General features: G+C 35.2%; 1 protein-coding gene across 3 annotated transcripts in view; it reads left to right on the forward strand.

The window, feature by feature from the left end:
- LOC129744515 (zinc finger protein 423 homolog) overlaps positions 1-17,691 on the forward strand; it is a 196,014-nt gene that overhangs the window by 24,310 nt on the left and 154,013 nt on the right. For 2 of the 3 annotated variants that reach the window (XM_055737079.1, XM_055737078.1), the window contains exon 2: positions 7,868-8,044. In XM_055737079.1, coding sequence (XP_055593054.1) covers positions 7,915-8,044 — 130 coding nt within the window. In that variant the 5' untranslated portion in view covers positions 7,868-7,914. Of the gene's footprint in view, positions 1-7,558; positions 7,625-7,867; positions 8,045-17,691 lie in introns of those variants that run through there. The other variant, XM_055737080.1, reaches the window with a different exon arrangement.

Genomic DNA, 17,691 nt, shown 5'->3' on the forward strand with positions numbered 1-17,691 from the left:
AGCACAGCACAGCACAAGCACAGTCTTTCCGGCCATTCTTGCCGTGCACACTTTTATAATAACCATTTTCACACTGCTGGAACGAAATAGGGAAATCCCGAGGGACCCCTAAATCCCACGAGACGTTCATATTACAGTAACGTCAATATGAAAATGAATGTATTATTATAACGTACATATAGCGAGAGAGCTCTGGGTAATGTCGAGGGAGCCTTAGCTCAGTGCTCGAAGCAAAAGACAACCAAAAGAGTGAACGGAACGGGAGAGCTTTCAGAGTGCAAAGGGACCAAAAGCCTGGAGATGAAATTGGTGAAATATACAGACCAGGCCAGGCCATGCCAGCCAAGCCAAGCCATCGCCGAGTCAGAGCCAAAGCCAAAGCAGCGGCCAGAGAACCGGGACCAGAGGAGCAGGTCGTGTATAAGCAAACCGGGGTGCGCTGCGAAGTTGTTCTGGGAATACACATTTTCACAAAATCGAGGAACCGACCGTGGCACACACCATGTTGCTAGCAAAGAGGACTCAGAGCTGCTCAGCTGGGGATGCTTGCTATCAACTGAGGGGGTGGAATAGTGGGTGGTGTTTTGACTCTCGTACCTCTTTCCATGCCCGGCTCGGTATTCCCTGGCAGTAGAGGCAAAGAAAAAAAAAGGTTGACGGTATAGTGTGAAGAGTGAGATGAACAATCAGAAAAAATAGAATGGAAAACTTGACTATATGGCACTGAAGTGGCTCAGAGCAGCAACAGCGGTAGTACCACACAAATAGAGCGACGGAAACAGGTTGGTTTGGTACCAATACAGCAATCTACACGCGAGCACAGACAGACACAGAAGTTCATGTCTCTCGTGGGAATTCGCTCTGTGCTTGTGCACCACAACGATGGTATATATGTTTGGCCGTTCGTCCTTGTCGGCTTATTGATGCTATTGCTTTTGCCAGTTTGGTTGGAGTCAGTTGGGTGGAGATGTTTCTGGTGCTGCTGCTGCTGCTGACGGTGTATATCTATCTGCTAGCTGGTGACGACGAAGGATCAACTTTCACAGTGGGTTCTACTGGAAGCAGTTCTAGACTTGCGTTCCGATGCGTTGCGTTGACGGGCAGGGAATTCCGATACTTTTGACTTGGACCGATTTCATCAAAATATTAAACTATGTTGCATTTGAAAACGCAAATGTTCAATTCCCCAATAAAATTTGACAAAATATTGTTTTCACCTAATGATGTCATTAGGGTGGCCATCGATGTATGGTAAAAATTTAATGATCGATCATCATGAATGAACCGGCCATATACATTTTGTAGATTGGACCAAAAAACTGTTTTGTGCATTTAAGACCCCACCCCATTCCCCCCCCCCCCCCTGAGGGCACAGTGGTCAAAAATGCGAAAAACGTGATCGTTGCTCATAACTTTTTTAGTTCACATTTCAGGTTATTGGTGTCTTGGGAGAAGTTTTTCAGTAAAATCAGCTCTATAATAAAAAAATGTTTTATTTCTCAATAATCCCCTTCTAACATCGCGCATGGAAAAGCTAGACGAAAACACACGTAGTAGGGTAACGGACTTATTTTGGACCGGGTACATATTTTGGACCACCTTTCAGCTTTTTTCCAATATTTCCCTGATTAATCATTTTAATTATAAAAATTTTGAACAAATATAGTTAAAGCTACTTGTTATGATTCTAATCATATCTTTTATTTTATTAAAATAAGACGATAAAGGAGAGAAAATTGAAAATAAAGTTTTGAATTTTCACAGTTGGGCGGAATCAAGCCCATTTCAGGAAGTCGTGCCATTATTAGAGTCAACTTTCAAGAAGTTTTCTGCATAGCTGTGATGAACTTAACAACTACAAACATGTTCAGAGCTATGAAAAAACACTTAAAAACTAGTTGGCAAGCTCGAAGAACCAAAAAACTCGTTTTAAAAGCGATTTGTCGAAAATAGGTTCTACTTTATTCCTTAGGGACCTATTTTGGACCACTTAACATAACCTGAGTATTATACTAACTGTATAATGTTCATGAACGTATTAAGACGTTGTACAACGATGAAAAGAATTCTGCACACTATTTCAAACGCTTTATATAAATAATATTAGGAATTTTAGATTAATTTTGTTTAATCAATTCGCTAAAGCCCAATCCCGCCTTTATACGAGGTTCACTTCAATCGGCAAAAAGCCCAGCCAATCATTTTTTTAACTACAGCTTAAGGAAGCTTATAACATGAAAATGGTAGACATGCAAAAAAATTTATTAAGTCATTATTTTTTATGCTTCATGAAAAATTATTGACACTATGGTCTAGAAGCTACAAAAGATGTGTAAAAATTACAAGCGAAAAAGTAGGTACCGTCAACTGGGGCAACATGCAACAATTTTCAACTTCAATGGCTTCTAAAAAACTTATGTTCACAGTTAATCGTATCCTTTATGCATCAAAAGTTTTAAGGATGCTGGGGCATCAAATTGACGTAGTTAAAAAAATTATTGGTTTCCTCAGTTATTTTTAATTTTATAAAAACATGCGATTTTCACACTCCTTAGAAAATTGGGTAACTTGCAACAAACTTTATTTTTAATGAAAAAGCTTATGAACACGTACGAAAATTCATAGTTTTTAATATATTTGCAATGCCTTAAAGACCATTACGCATGATAACACCAATTGCAGTAGTTTTTGGGTCTGTAAAAACAAATTTTCACATTTTTTCTAAAAATAAGGATGCTGCATACATTTAGGGGTTAAATAATACTACGAAAAATTCTACAAACTGAAATCATAAAAATAAATGCTTGGATGAATGAAACTTAAATGTTTACAAACGCGTGATGCAAAAAATTCATATTCCAGCACATGGAAACGAGATTTACAAGGTATTTCTTTAATTTGCATTTTGTTGCATTTAACCCAAGACACCTAACTGAATTTTAAAAATATTCATTTAAAAAAATTGGGTGATTGTTCGAAAAATATTTTTACACCAACAATGTTGGTATAACATGAGGAAACCTGTAAAAAGTTTGTAGGTAATTTTACCTAGCCGATCCGTCATACTGGGTAAAGTTTTTTTCGGCATCAAAAAATGTTAAAATTTGTACATTTATTGCTCGATTTTTCAAATTTTACATAAAAATAAAAAACTTAAGACAACTAGCTTAAGATGCGAGAAATTATGTCATCATCATTTTGTTATCATTAAAAGATAACTTTATTACAATACATTAAAGTAAAAATTGATTCAATGTAGTGTTATATAAATGTTGCATCGAACCCCGCTGTTGCATGATGCCCCGTTTGACGGTACTAAAAATCTAGTTTTTTAGCCCCTGTGGTTATGCAATTTTAGAAGAAAAAAAAACTTAAAAAAGTAAAATCAAACGATAATTTTTTTCGTAATAAAAAGTTGTTTCAAAGATAAAACTGAGCTTTTGTGAATTTTTCCGCGAAAAAAATATGGCTTTCAGATGGTTAAAAAGATCGAATAATTCTCGTACATTTTTTTTTTGTAAATCTATGTATTCTACAGAACTGAAGCCAAACCAAATCCACAAAGGTTTTGGAAGTCAAAATAGATCAATTGATGGCAGACTTCGGAAAAATCGAAATTTCATTTTGGATGCTAAATGACTTGTATTTAACAAGATTCTATGAATAACTTAGACTTCATTCAGCAATGAATTTCGTAATTTCATTGAATACTTATTTTGTCGCAGTATTTGCTGTCTAAATAATGTTTTAAGTGATAAAGGATACTTTTTAAGTTGAAGTGGTAAGGAATTGAACCTTTATTTTGTGCATAAATGCCTCCTCATCGATCGTCATCATAAGTAAAATTTCATTTGGAATAACGAGTTATTGAAAAAAATATTGACAAATTCACCGTAAATTGGTGCATAGGCTGGTCAACATAATTTTTTTTCTCGGATCTCAACCAAAATTTTAGGGATTATGTCTTAAGTTATTCCTAATATAAATTCACGATGATTTGAGTCTTTTTTTTTTCAAATAATTGAAGATTTTTTATGATTAAGCTAAAGTAAGCTTTCTATATTTTTTTTCGGCACGTAGCAGAGCCGGGAAAAACCAGGGGCGGGATGATGGAACTCGAAACAATCGAGTTTCGTTCGATTCGACCGACTTTGGCATTACCGATCTTGAACGAGCTCGATTTGAATGGAACGTTTCGAGATGATCTACTACCCGGTTCACTCGAAATCTAGTAAGTTAAAATTTAGAACTCGAACGAGATACTTAATACCGATTCTAATTCGATTCGAATTAAAACTCGAAACGAGTATCTCGAATCGAACAGGATTCATAATATCACCCTAGACCATTTTTCCCAATAACATGACAAAATTCGGGCATAATTTTTACACATTTATCAACTATAAAACTTGATAATATCCGTGCAAAGCTGATCATAATCCTTGTGTTAAAAAAATTGAGTAGAGAAAGGATGACAAATAATAATAAACAGCAAATAAGCATAAATTTATTGACATAAGCTTACAAAATATGTAAGGGAGAGGGAGGTTATCATGGACCACTTGTTTTCTTTGCTTCATATTTCTGAATGAATAAAATAAATGGTATGGTTTTCTACATTTCAAACCTATCATAAGGTTTTTTTTTAAATTTTGTAATGAATTATTTTGCCCAAGTTCTAACTGTTCAAAAAAACATTTTTTTTTTCGAAATTTGAAAAATCGTGAGGTATCGTGGGCCACCAGATTCAAATTGACCAAATAACATGTAATGTTTATGAGTTGACCCAAAATTGTAATTTCATAATTCATTTCGTTATTTTAAAACAATTTCAGATGATGAAATAAAAAAGAAAGTTGTGAACAGTTCCTAAAACCTGGCTCGTTTCCGCAAATTTCTTTATATAAGGCTAATGATCGCATTAGAATGATATGCCAAACTGCCATTAAAAAAATTTGTGATCGATGTTATTGTCTCAGCGCAATTATGTTATGAAATTTTATGGTATTTAATTTCTTTGTTTTTGTCAATATAGTTTTTTTTTTGAAAATCTTGAAATTATATTTGCACAAAATCTGGGCGCACATTCAATGTAGGAGACTGTGTGCGATGGAATCGAAAAGTATTCTTTCTCTTCTTAAAAAATTCCGTAAGATCTGTAAAAAGTTGGGTGAAATTTAAGCTGCATCCCACTTGCACTAATGGAACACCATCACCCAGATTCGGCAGCGCTTCCATCACCAGAATATGTCCAATTACGTCAACTTTCCAATCCACTTTTCAAAATTTGTCTTCTGTGACTAAAACAATTTCGACGGTTGATTGATTGAAAAGTATGGTTCTAGCATAAGCTTGCCAGATTGCCCGGATTTATCCGGGTTTGCCCGGATATTTGATGCAAAATTTCGAGAAAGTCCGGTCCGGCCGGTTGCCCGGATATCGTGAAAAAAGTCCGGATATTGCCCGGATTTTTTTCACAATTTTCACAAAGAAACCAAAAAAAAAATCAAAGTTTTTGATTAAATTTCAGCAAAATCGATTAGCGGTGTGGAAATTTTCAACGGTTGTTTCAAATAATTTCACTGATTTACTTTTATGAATCTTTAAATATTTAAGTGTTCCAAAAACTTTTTGGAAGTCTGCAATTACATTAATAAAATATTATTTTCATTTTTTTTTGCATTTTTTCTTTGCTTTTATATATAATAACACCTAAATGTTGCCCGGTTTTTGCCCGGTTTTTGGATTTGAAAAATTGAAATCCATGCCCGGATTTTGCCAGGTTTTCTTGAAAAAAATGCCCGGAATTGCTAGGCCCGGATGGGAGTGGAAAAAATTCTGGCAACCTTATTCTAGCATCATTTTTAAACATGTTTTGTGGACGTGATCTTAAAAAAACCAAAATAAATCGTTTTTTCCACATATAGCTTGTATTTCAGCTTACTGCACTGAGTAGGTATTTTTTTAAAATCATTTTCCAGCAGATGTTTTCTGAAGTATGTTTTTCCATTTATTTTCTAAAACTTTGATTATTTGGACGAGGATTAATCGATCGTTTCGAAACTCGAAATAAATAGAAAAATTTCGCCAATTGGTTCCACCGAGAAAATATTTCACCAATTGGTTCACCCTTTTTTATTAAGAAAAATATTCGTATGTTCTGTTGACTTGCTTACACAAAAGCTAGTTTCGTTCATACTGAAGGCTTTTCAACACGGTTTTTTGCAACGAACTGTTTTTTTTTTTACACAATTTTCAATAATTAATAAAGTATTGGCAAACAGTGATTTACAATGGAAACACTTTAAAGAAAATTGAATTGTGATTGGCACTGAAGCATGACAGGCTAGACCCGTAACATTGGACCTGAAACCTGAACATGGGACTTGAAAACATGGAACCTGAAATATGAGCCCCAAGACCCAAGACTTGAGATCTGATATACAAACATACATATAAGACCTGAGATCTTCAACCTTGGATTTGAGACATAAGGCAAACAGAACTAAGATATGAGACCTGATATTAAGGATTGGACATGAAACCCAGCAGAGATCTGATACTTCATCTTTGTTTGTGAATTTTAAACTCTTAGTTAGCAACTTATGCAAGTTATATTTTGGAAACGGTTCTTAAATTCGACCTGAACCCATTATTTGTGTCGTGAGAATGGTGTTTATTTTGCAACAACCGCTCCCAGCAGATTTCATAACAACTTCTCTGTAGAAATGAAAGCCCCCGTTTTCGACTAATAAGAACTGATTGACAACCGGAAAACTGCCATTAAGCTCTTTCACTACACTTTACTGTCGCTTGGGTGCATCTTCTCCATCATTTTATCGTTAGTTTTATACCTTTTTTTCTCACCCGCTCGCTGATGAAAATGGCAAAGTATGACCTATTTTGGGGAAATTCATTTTATTTTTAGTCCCTGAGCAAATGCCTTTTTTCGTGTGCCCATTCCGCCGGATTCATCCTCATTCGGCAAATGTTTACTGCAATGACCCTGGTTATCATCTTGGCCGCCGAAAATGCTGTTCCGATGTTGTTGGACGATGTCGAACGGACACACGAGGCTCTGGGCCTGTAGTATGAAGCACTTTCACACGGAACATTAGCCCAACGGTATACAATGTTATTCATATTGGCTATCGTCCCAGTTACACCACACCGAATTCCATATATCCATAATTTTTACAATTTTAAAGGAGTCCTTGGGGATCGTTTGATTTGTTTTGCCGCGCTCCCGATTCATTTATTACATTTTTATTATGACTTGCCTCCGTACTCAGTGCTCAGCGTCGAGGTTCGAGTGAGTGTGTTGTAGTCGATGTCCGGATCCTCTTCATCTGTTCGTATTCGTAGTCCTGCCATTTTTCCTGCCGCACTAACAACCGGCATTCGTTCGTGTTCCGGTATCGAAAAGCCGGACGAATGATGGCGTGTGTTCGTACTTAGTCCAGTCGAATAAAAAGGGGGATGAGGGACCGCAATGATTGCAGCAAAGTGTCCTGAGACGCATGTTTTGGATTGCAGCGAAACAAACAAAACACATAAAATATAGATTTAACACTTCCGTATGGATTTTGGCAATTCTGCGGTCAGCTTGAATCCCCGTGTTCAGGTAAATGTTTGTGAAACAAGTGTTCGGAAGGAAAAGCCTTTTTTCCTACTGATAATTTTCCCAGTAATGAAAATTAACCGCCTGAACCGTATTTTCGTTAGTTTTTTTTCTAGACCTAAGTTGATAAAGCTTTTCAAAGCAGAATCACAGCAACCGGGGAATTAACATTTCATTAAAAAGCTCAGAAATCCGACAGTGGCCAGCAAGCAAGTCTAACAACAGTTTGCGCTCTTTTAATTCCAGATGATGAGGACGATGACGGAACGGCACCAAATCGTGAAGTTGGACATATGCTTGTCAGCGATAACAGTGAAAAGGAAAATGATATGCCAGACAATGACACCGAAGAAGAAGATGACGAAGAAGGAGAAGTGGAAGCGGAAGCGGACGATGATGCCGAAAACGGGGTGGAAAATACAGGTGAGTTTATGCTTGCGAGGAAAAATGATTGACTCCAGGGAGAGTGCGGAAAATCATTTTCGTTCGTGGCTTTCACCTGTTTTGTGGCACCGCCGTGTACACCTTGCCGAAACAAGTTTTTCGGAGTGTTAAGGGTTGATAATGAAGCAACGGAATTTACAAGCGGTAGCTTCTCGCTTGTATCACTGTCTAGATTTGATAAATATTTAATGGAGGTAGAGGTCCACCTAGATAGTTCATTCAAAATGAATATCGAAAGTGAAATTTTAGAACTGAGTTTTAATACAGGTTATTTAAAAAAAAAAAAAGAATTTAGATTACCAAACAGCATTTTTGTTTTAAATGATCGAGTGTGTCCAAAATCAAAATCTTAAATGTTGTGTAACAAACTCAGTTTTTTGTACCAATCGTTTATTTTATACATTTCCTGACGAGGTATTCTCTAAGTCGTAGTTCGATCACTACCAGCATGTTTTGAATTGAAAATGTATAAATTAATATCACTGATAAGCTGATATAATTCCTCCTGTATAGGAGAAAAATATTCATCGCCCAGAGCTCCTGGCGCCAACTAGCTCATCATTCCCTAAGCTTCGTTTCCCGATCATGTAATGATACCAATAGCTGTTTGTCACTATGTGTTTTGCTTGTTAAAATATGAAGGATTAAAAATCACCAAATTTTTTCGTAAATCATTCAATTTTCATTTGACAATTCGAAAATATTTTTTATGAAGAGTTATGTAACCCAGTTAGTTTAAATTTTAGTTTCAATGTATCGGATCAACTCCATTCTTATTGAAGAAGAGTGAATGATCTTTTGAAAATTTTATCCCGAGAGGAAATTTGAAGAAAGTTCAGATGACCTAAAAAGTATATTCTCTAATAAAATGTCTAGACTAAATCGTTCACCAGAAGATCCTTTTTTAAAGAACTGCGATTTTTCCTCAATAAGATAAAGAACATTTTCGCTTTGAAAGTCTTTAAACCTATAACTTTTATTCATTTGCTAAAATTAATTCTTAAAAACTGTTAAACTTTAATTCATTTATATAATAAAATTATTTTTTTAATTTTAATATCCTATTAATTGGAATAGTTTTTTTTAAATATGAAGAATTGATTTTCATATGTAGGCACGTTTCAAATTTTGTCCTCAAAATTCAAAGCTCAATGAATCTAGTATATTTTAACAATCGGGACCTTTTTTCACTGGGAGGAAAACATAACAAAAATTGAACACCATAGCAACTATACTTTGGCACCCAGAAAAATTGAAGCAGGCTAAAAATGCTTGGTAGATAATGAAATTTCTATATATTTTTCTACGTGTCATTAGAACACGTGGAGTAAGTTTTGAATGCCAGCCCAGCGCCCCATCACAACCTGTGTATTAATCACTTACTAAGCAGTTAAGACACGAACCTTTGGTTGATGGAAATGTGGTGCAGAGTTATATCAGTTTATCAGTGTTAATATTATTAACCGAAAAAGCAATGGCATGCAGATCGAGCCATCCCTCTAATTGACGTATCTTTAGTTTTCTTCTTATACTCTATCCGTTTAGGGATTTTTAACTTATTTCCTTGTGCTCAAAAATTAAAATATTTTTATCACTTTGGGAAAAAGTTAGTTTTTGGAATATATTTCGGAATATTTGAAGAGAAGATGACTTTTTTTTGTCAAGAAATAACAAAAGCGATACAGTGAGCGAAATAAGAATAGTACCACTATGTGTTTTGCTTGTTAAAATATGAAGGATTAAAAATCACCAAAATTTTCTTCTACAATTTGTTTTGAATTGTTTAACGGATAAATTAAGCATAAGTTTACTTTTTTTGGACGTTACAATTGACGTTGAGGACCAAAAATATGAAAATGGTGCGAATTAAGAATAGTACCACTTGTGTTTTTCAACAAAAAGAAGATTATTTCTAGAAATTTACTGTGTTAAAGTGAATAACATTTGTACCGTCTCGTTTCTTTCCAGAATCTAAAGCTGGAATAAGATGGTAAAATAACTTTTGCAAACGATAATCCCTTATTAAACCACTGTTACAACCACTTCGTGAAATGAGAAAGTAAATTTCTGAGCAAAATTTGCGCAAATGAACTTCCAGCACTTAAGCGCCAACAACTCAAGGAGTTGATGTGCTGAAGTCGCTTTTAACCCGGACTTTCTTCCCAGGGGTGGGATTCCAACGAAACTATACAAAATGGGGTTGGCGAAATGAGGGTATGTCGTGCAGGTACACGCACTTAGACGCAATGGTAATAGCCGTAGAATTCCGCAGCATAAAAAGTGCAAACACAATGCTTAAAGTTTGTAACACCAAGTATAATTGAAATGGTCACTTACCGAGAAAATCGTCCTTTCACCTGCACACTGAGCCACCGCCGGAAAACTTCCACGGACCGGGGTTGATTTCCGTTAGGCCTTGACACGGGTTTTTTCTTCACCACCGACAGTCGAATTACTGATTGGACGAATTTTCCGTAACTTTATCCGAATTCTTATCGCACGTACTAAGAAAATAATCACACGGGTAGAGATAATTGAAGACCGAGTAAATACCGCCTTGTAAAATATACTTTTTCCCGACTTACTTTAAAATTCACGACTCAATAGCTTTAGGACCAAAATGGCTAAGAACCAGGTTTTCTTTTTCACTTTCCAAGAAACCTTCATTTCCCCCACTGCTTAGGAAAGTCACCATTGGTAACCAATGACGACTGTCAGAATAACGATAAGTTATTCTGAAGTCCTTTGGTGGAAATTCTATTTTACCGGCTCGTTCCCAATTCGCTTACACAGGGATCAACTCACAGTAAGGCTTACATGCTACATGAACAAATTATGTATTGGAATTCTACGGATATTAACCATTTTGTCTACTACGGACCGTTACACATTGCTTTTTCGAATTATTTGAATAGATAACTGCGATTTAGGAGTTTTCTAGAATTCCAAAGGTTTTAAAAGGGGTTTTAAGAGATGATCTTCTAGAACTAAAGAATTTGATATTTGATCTGTAATTCTTTACAAAACTACTTACTTTTTTCATAAAAATGACGTGAAATGATTAAAGAAACATTCTGGGTTTTTTTAATCAGAAAAAAACAGGTTGGAATTTAAAAACTTAGAGTTTTTTCAGTAAACCTCACTTTTTCCAGTTTCAAGTCATAGATGGCAGCACTATCTTGCAGTTTAAACCAAACTTAGTCTCAATATTGATTTTCCAGGTTTATTTCGGCACATATTCATCATTTCGAGGTAGTTTTCCAACACAGTTTTGTTGGAGTTCACGCTGCAGAAAGCTTTCTGGACTTGCAAAAAAAATCACCAGCACAAAAATATACCACTGTCAAAATTCCTGCTCATATGAATTTCCGATTCAATTTCAAATCATACCAATAAAATATTGGCAATAATACTGCTGTCTGTAAAGTACAAAATTATTCTCGGTCCAAGAAATTCACTTTTAGTGACCTTGATGAAATTCTATTTTTTTGATTTTGTGATCTTAGAAATTCCAAGGCGGTCACACGGTATTTATTTCTTGACCAAAATCATCTAGCATACCTGAATTAATCCCAGATATTCGAAAATGGGCATCAATTCAGTTTAATTGCATGATAGTGCTGCCATCTATGACTTGAAACTAGAGAAATAGAGTTTGACTTTTTTAAAAACATAAGCATTTTGTAATTTGAAGCCTGTTTTTTGGTTTCAAATTCAGCCTTAAATCTATGTTTCGTCATTTTGCATCATGCTAATGAATGTTAATGAAGAAATAAAGCAGTTTGATAAAGTATAATAGCTTAAATATCAAATTCCTAAACGCTAGAGGAGCATCTCTTAAATTCCCCTTTTAAAACCCCTTTTAAAACCTTTGAAATTCTAGAAAACTCCTTAAAATACAGTTATCAATTGAAATAATTCGTAGAAGCATTGTTATTCACTTTTACACAGTAAATTTCTAGAAATAATCTTGTTTTTGTTGAAAAACACAAGTGGTACTATTCTTATTTCACACCCTTTTTTCATATTTTTGGTCCTCAACGCCAATTTCAACGTCCAAAAAAAGTAAACTTATGCTTAATTTATACGTTAAACAATTCAAAACAAATTGTAGAAGAAAATTTTGGTGATTTTCAATCATCCATATTCTAACAATTAAAACACATAGTGGTACTATTATTATTTCGCTCACTGTATATAATAGAGGAATCTTGAAGTTAAAATTCGAATTCATCAGGCTTGGTTTTGTGGTAGCATGCGCGCATCTCAACCTGAAGGTCGAGGTTTTCGAATCTTCTGTCTGTACCCAAACTGTTAAAGAATTGTGCGAGTTTTGAAGCAATGGATAACAGTTTGAGTACAAACAGGACTCAACAATTGCATACAAGTAAATGAGTACAAGGCAAATATTGCATGAAAGCTTGTATGCCAGAATTATATTTTTGAACTTTTTGGAGGTCAATATCCTATCTGAGAGCAAGTTCACTGGCGTTGGGAAAAAGTGGTAGAAATTTTGACATTTTGAAAATTTTACCATGCAAAATTTTTTTTAAAGATCCTTGGGCGTTGTATTTTTTACAACACTGTTTCTATTTCAGCCGTATGTGATAGAAATATTGCTATTTTTGCATCACAGCATGCGAAACTACAACACGTGTTGTTAAAAAACTTGAAGGCCACAGATCTTGAAAATGTTTTTGCATGGCAAAATTTTCAAAATGTACAAAAAGTGACAAATTTTCTACCACTTTTTCCCAACACCAGTGAACTTGCTCTGAATGAGCAATAATCGTGATATAATGCTAACAAGGGGTGATATAATTTAATTATTCTTGCATGAAATTTTTGTTATAATTTGAGATATTTTAACTTCCTACGAATACTAGATTGTATCTCATTTTGAAAGGTCTTATCTAAGTTTGTGGCATATCGGCAAATTGAAAATCTAATTAGAGAGCAATTATGATAGACAATATCATGTGTTCGACCCATCTGGGCTGGTTGTGGGTAGCAATGTGGCTTCTTCGTCACTTACTACAAACAGCCAGCAGGTGCGCGGTAAAGAATCACACAAGTAGTTTCATGCTGTCGATAAAAACAATGCCCTAAGCTCACAGTTTCACCATCTATTCGTTTCTTCTACCCAAAGCGCTCTAGCTTTGACCTTTCCACCTATCAATTTTCATGTCTATCATAATTGCTCTCTAATTAGATTTTCAATTTGCCGATATGCCACAAACTTAGATAAGAATATATCCCAGCGGCGATCAAAATAAGATAACATTTTGAAAGGTAAAATATCTTGATATAATTTTGTTATTCTCTTCTGATCGGGTATTCTATGAACCAAAGTTGTGTATCGTACAGTTTTTTTTTAAATACATACTTTCGTTTACGTAATTCCGTACCCTAGGGTCACGGCGACGGCGTGCATTACTGTGTTTATGGAAGTTGACGGTTTGGTAACAGACCCTAAACTAACATAAACCTGAAAGGGCGGTTGCACGTAGCCTTATTCGATATGAGATCATAGAATATAAATTAAAAGGTGGTTCAATATCGTATATTTTTTCTTTGATGATCCATGTTGATAAGGTGAATGGGAGTTGAAACACTTGCCTCCCTTCCGTTGGACAACAACAGCATTGCGCAGTGGAAATATCACAATTGGAAGTTTAAATGTTGATATTTCCACTTTTCCACCATGCGCAAGTTAGACTAGAACAGACAGTATTGTAAATGAATGATAACTGCCAAAATTAGTTAGGCAATTTACTGCCCCTACTCGCATAACAGTCCCATATTGTTAGCGTTTCCTATCCATTTGGGACTGTTATGCGAGTAGGGGCATTTTAATGGTACAAGAATTAGTTGGATGAGGATGTTAACAATTGGTACATGGTTAGGTATTCAATGTTCAATATGCTACTAGGCAAGGTAAAGTAGTAGTATTCTTCTCCCCAATGCTCTAGCAAGTGTGCATTTGCGGTTTATGAATTTCGAAGGCTTATTCTTAAATCAAGCGTTTTACAAGAACTAGAGGCTAATTGGATCAAGATGCTGTCTAAACAGTTTCCTGTCAAGAATAATTCCTTTTCGTTTCAATACTTTTTGATAGATTTCTCTATTTTTTGTTAGATGTGAAATTCAAATAATGAAGTAAAAGATAGATGATAGTCCAGGAAAACAATATTGGAGATTTATAAATAGGAGTGTAATTTATTTCATCCGAAACAGATTGAGGAAAGTTGCTCTGAAAGGTTGTTAAGAGTTCGAGATTTTAGACGAACATTATTGTCATTAGCAGTTATTAAGTTCGAGCGTGATATTACAAAAGATATTGATCATGCAAATTATTATTGTATCTCTATTTTATTTTTTAATTTTTCAAAAAATTTGGTACAATTATTATTGGTGTTTAGCGAAATTCTATTAATTGCTGCGCTAAGAGATAGCTTCTTATCAAGATGATTTGTTCTGAATTCGGGAAATATGTTTTATTAGTCAATCTATGTTAATCTCGAGTAAAAACGATCATAAATTCAAAGTTATTGAATAGAGTAAGGTTAGGTGACAGGTAGGGACAACTCAACTACGATAAGATAGTGAACCCTTCTGACAATGATATCGAGGCGGTAGCATATGATAACTTTTGCTACTATACTGTTACTGCTCGGTTGAATTGGAGGTTGGGTTAACTCGAAGCTCAAGTAGGGCCCAATTGTCCCAGTCCGTCGAGCACTATCTTAACGCTTCCCTCAACTGGTGCTTCAGAACCCTCGGGCTCTGTTGCCGCTATCCTTTTCTAAGCTATTCTACTCTCATGTAAATTTTCCTCTTCTGTCCCCCGATCTGTTTTTCCTTTCCGGGTCAGCCAGGTAGCTCATAAACCCATACAAAAAAAAAAAAAAAAAAAAAATACATACTATCGTTTACGTAATTGTACAAATATTTTTTCGTCTTAAAACAAAAAATTCGATGTTCATAAACCAAAAACAGCGGTTTTTAGACTAAAAAAATCATTCCGATCAATCGGCATTCGTTTGAACAATTCGCAGATAATCGAAGGAGCCACCAACCCTTTCATCATGCACCAGTTGACAAGAGAGTTTCTCCGAGCCAAGAAATTGAAAAATATTCTAATTTTTAATTTAAATTTTGCTTCTCAATTATTTTGAGCTTTAAATTCAAAATCGGTTTTTAAGTCTTCTTAATTCGAAATCCGAATCTTGAGTGTAGATTCTGAATTTAAATTCTAAATTTGAGTTTTAAAACTTATTTGATGCTGATTTTGAATGCTGAAACTAAAATGAGAATCTGGATTATTAAAAAGAATTTTGTATTCTTATTTCAGAATTCTAAACATGAATTCGAATCATTCAAATTGAATTCTTAATTCTATATATGAATTGTCAGTTTTCACTTAGACAAAACAAATACAATTTATCAGTATTTCTTACAAAAATCATTTTTTTTGTTTCGATTACAGTCGTTTTAACATCTTAATGTCATTCGCGACTGATATCAACGATGCAGTTGGCGGACAGGCATTGAAAAACTTATCCAGTACAACCTTGATCGATGTTTACTCTTGGGCTCGAACTCACGGGACATCGGCTCAGACATTAAATTACTTGCCAACTGAGCTATATCACAAGCCTGACGAAAAATCATTATAACTACCAATTTTCAAGCTATGAAATCATTCGGCTTTTGATTCGATTTATAAAATCAATTTTGCTTAAAACGCAACCCTAGAAGTCACATTTTTATAGTTTGAGAGTCATTATTTATTTCGAATAAGCCTCTACCGTGGATTTTCAGAAAACCTATTGAACTGGTCAGAAATTGTCAAAAATATCCTGAAATAGTGATTATTGACGCACTGTTTTTACAGGTGAATTAACTGCAAAGTAAAGTGAAACTCGACTGAAAATGCTTCAGAAACGCACAAACAAAACCGAAGGAAAAGAAATAAAAATGAACGCGCCTCCCCTATAATCGATTTTCAAAAAGTCCTTAAATTGTTTGTGATAAATGTTTCAAACTATATTCGGTTAACGGTATTAGAATGTGCTTATTGCCCTTGACTACCCCACTGCTGTGCGCTGTTGTCACCTGGGATTTTATTTCCGCTTCGAAATCGCCAGAGACTGTGGATGAAGAGATGGATCCAATTCCTGTGTCGGTCTCCGGCGAATACCGTAAGTAATCGAATTTTCGGTACCATGCTCTCGGGGTTGGAATTGGGATGAAATATCATTCTTGAAATTCATGAAATATTATTTATGGTTTTGATATATGTAGTTGCAGAATTCTGATGATAATGATTTTACAAAATTTTTATTTTTAGAAATTTCCAATGTAGCATCGCTAGGACTCCGATTCGTAGCATAAATTTATTGAGTGGAACCGGTACTTCATCCCCATTTTGCCAAGTGGACTTTCCGGTATCAGGACCTATCCGCAAGGTGGATTTTCTCCCCTTGCATTCCCACAAGTCCTCATTCCTCTACTCCGTTTCAGCACTCCTCTGCTCCCCATGACAAGCATTGGTTTATACTTTATTAGAAGTGAGCGAAATCGAGCTGAGACCAAACGAAAGAACGAGCGAAGACCCACATTCTAGGTTAGGTTAGGGTGGATGTTGGCTGGTGGAAGGTTTAGGATTTTCTCCAGCATCTGCCGAGTTGAGTCGAGTATACAATCTGGGAATTGATGTTTCTCAAAGTAAGAATTATATTGTTGAGAACTCGGGTGTGTTTGCTGGTCGATTGAGGAACGTTTGGGGTGCTGTTATGTCTGGAGTTATAAAATAAGTTTTAAACTTTTCACTTCTCTTTTGCTGCCGAGTGCCACTCTTTGGATTGGAACTATGTGGTGGATAAATTTGAATACATATAGGTATACAACGATATGGTGGAGTAGAACTTGCTATAAGTATTTTTCTAGTAAAAATTCGTTTTGACTTATAAATTGTACTGGATTCAAATACGGGAGTGGATAAAATTATTATGAGAAAAATAAAACTTTATTAATGTAGCGCACTTCAGGCTAAAATAGATCAATGTCTTTGAGAAGGTCACATGCCAAATTTGATCCCGATTGGATTATAAAAGGGCGTCGCGCAACGAGTTTGAAATTTGTATGAGTTCTCGACTTATTTTGTTCGGGAGTAGCTCGGAAAAATGGTTTTTCATCAATATCTTTTTTGACAATGGCATCAATTGAACTGTTACGCTCATTAGAAAGCTTTCTAGAGCTTAACAACGCTCCTCAGGAATATACATGTTCAACAGACGTGCGATTAAGAAATAATTTCGTAGTAAACTTTTCCTTTAACCCTCATCCGCATTAGAGTGTCATTTTGACACTATTTCAAGTTTGAATGCTTGTAACATTTTTCAGAAGCTTCAAAATACAAAAATTTCTTCGGGGACCCTAAATGGATTCAAAAGTTCTTTAATTTTGCATCTTTACTTTATTTATGGACGAACCCTGGAAGCCTGGACAAAAAAACTCCCTTTTCCGACTTAGAGTGTCATTTTGACACTCCAAAAGTAAAATCCATTTGAGTCGTTTGAATTATTATGAACTTCATATAAAACTTATATCAATCGAAACCT

This window comes from Uranotaenia lowii, chromosome 2 (assembly GCF_029784155.1).
Source record: "Uranotaenia lowii strain MFRU-FL chromosome 2, ASM2978415v1, whole genome shotgun sequence".
Taxonomy (NCBI): Eukaryota; Metazoa; Arthropoda; class Insecta; order Diptera; family Culicidae; genus Uranotaenia; species Uranotaenia lowii.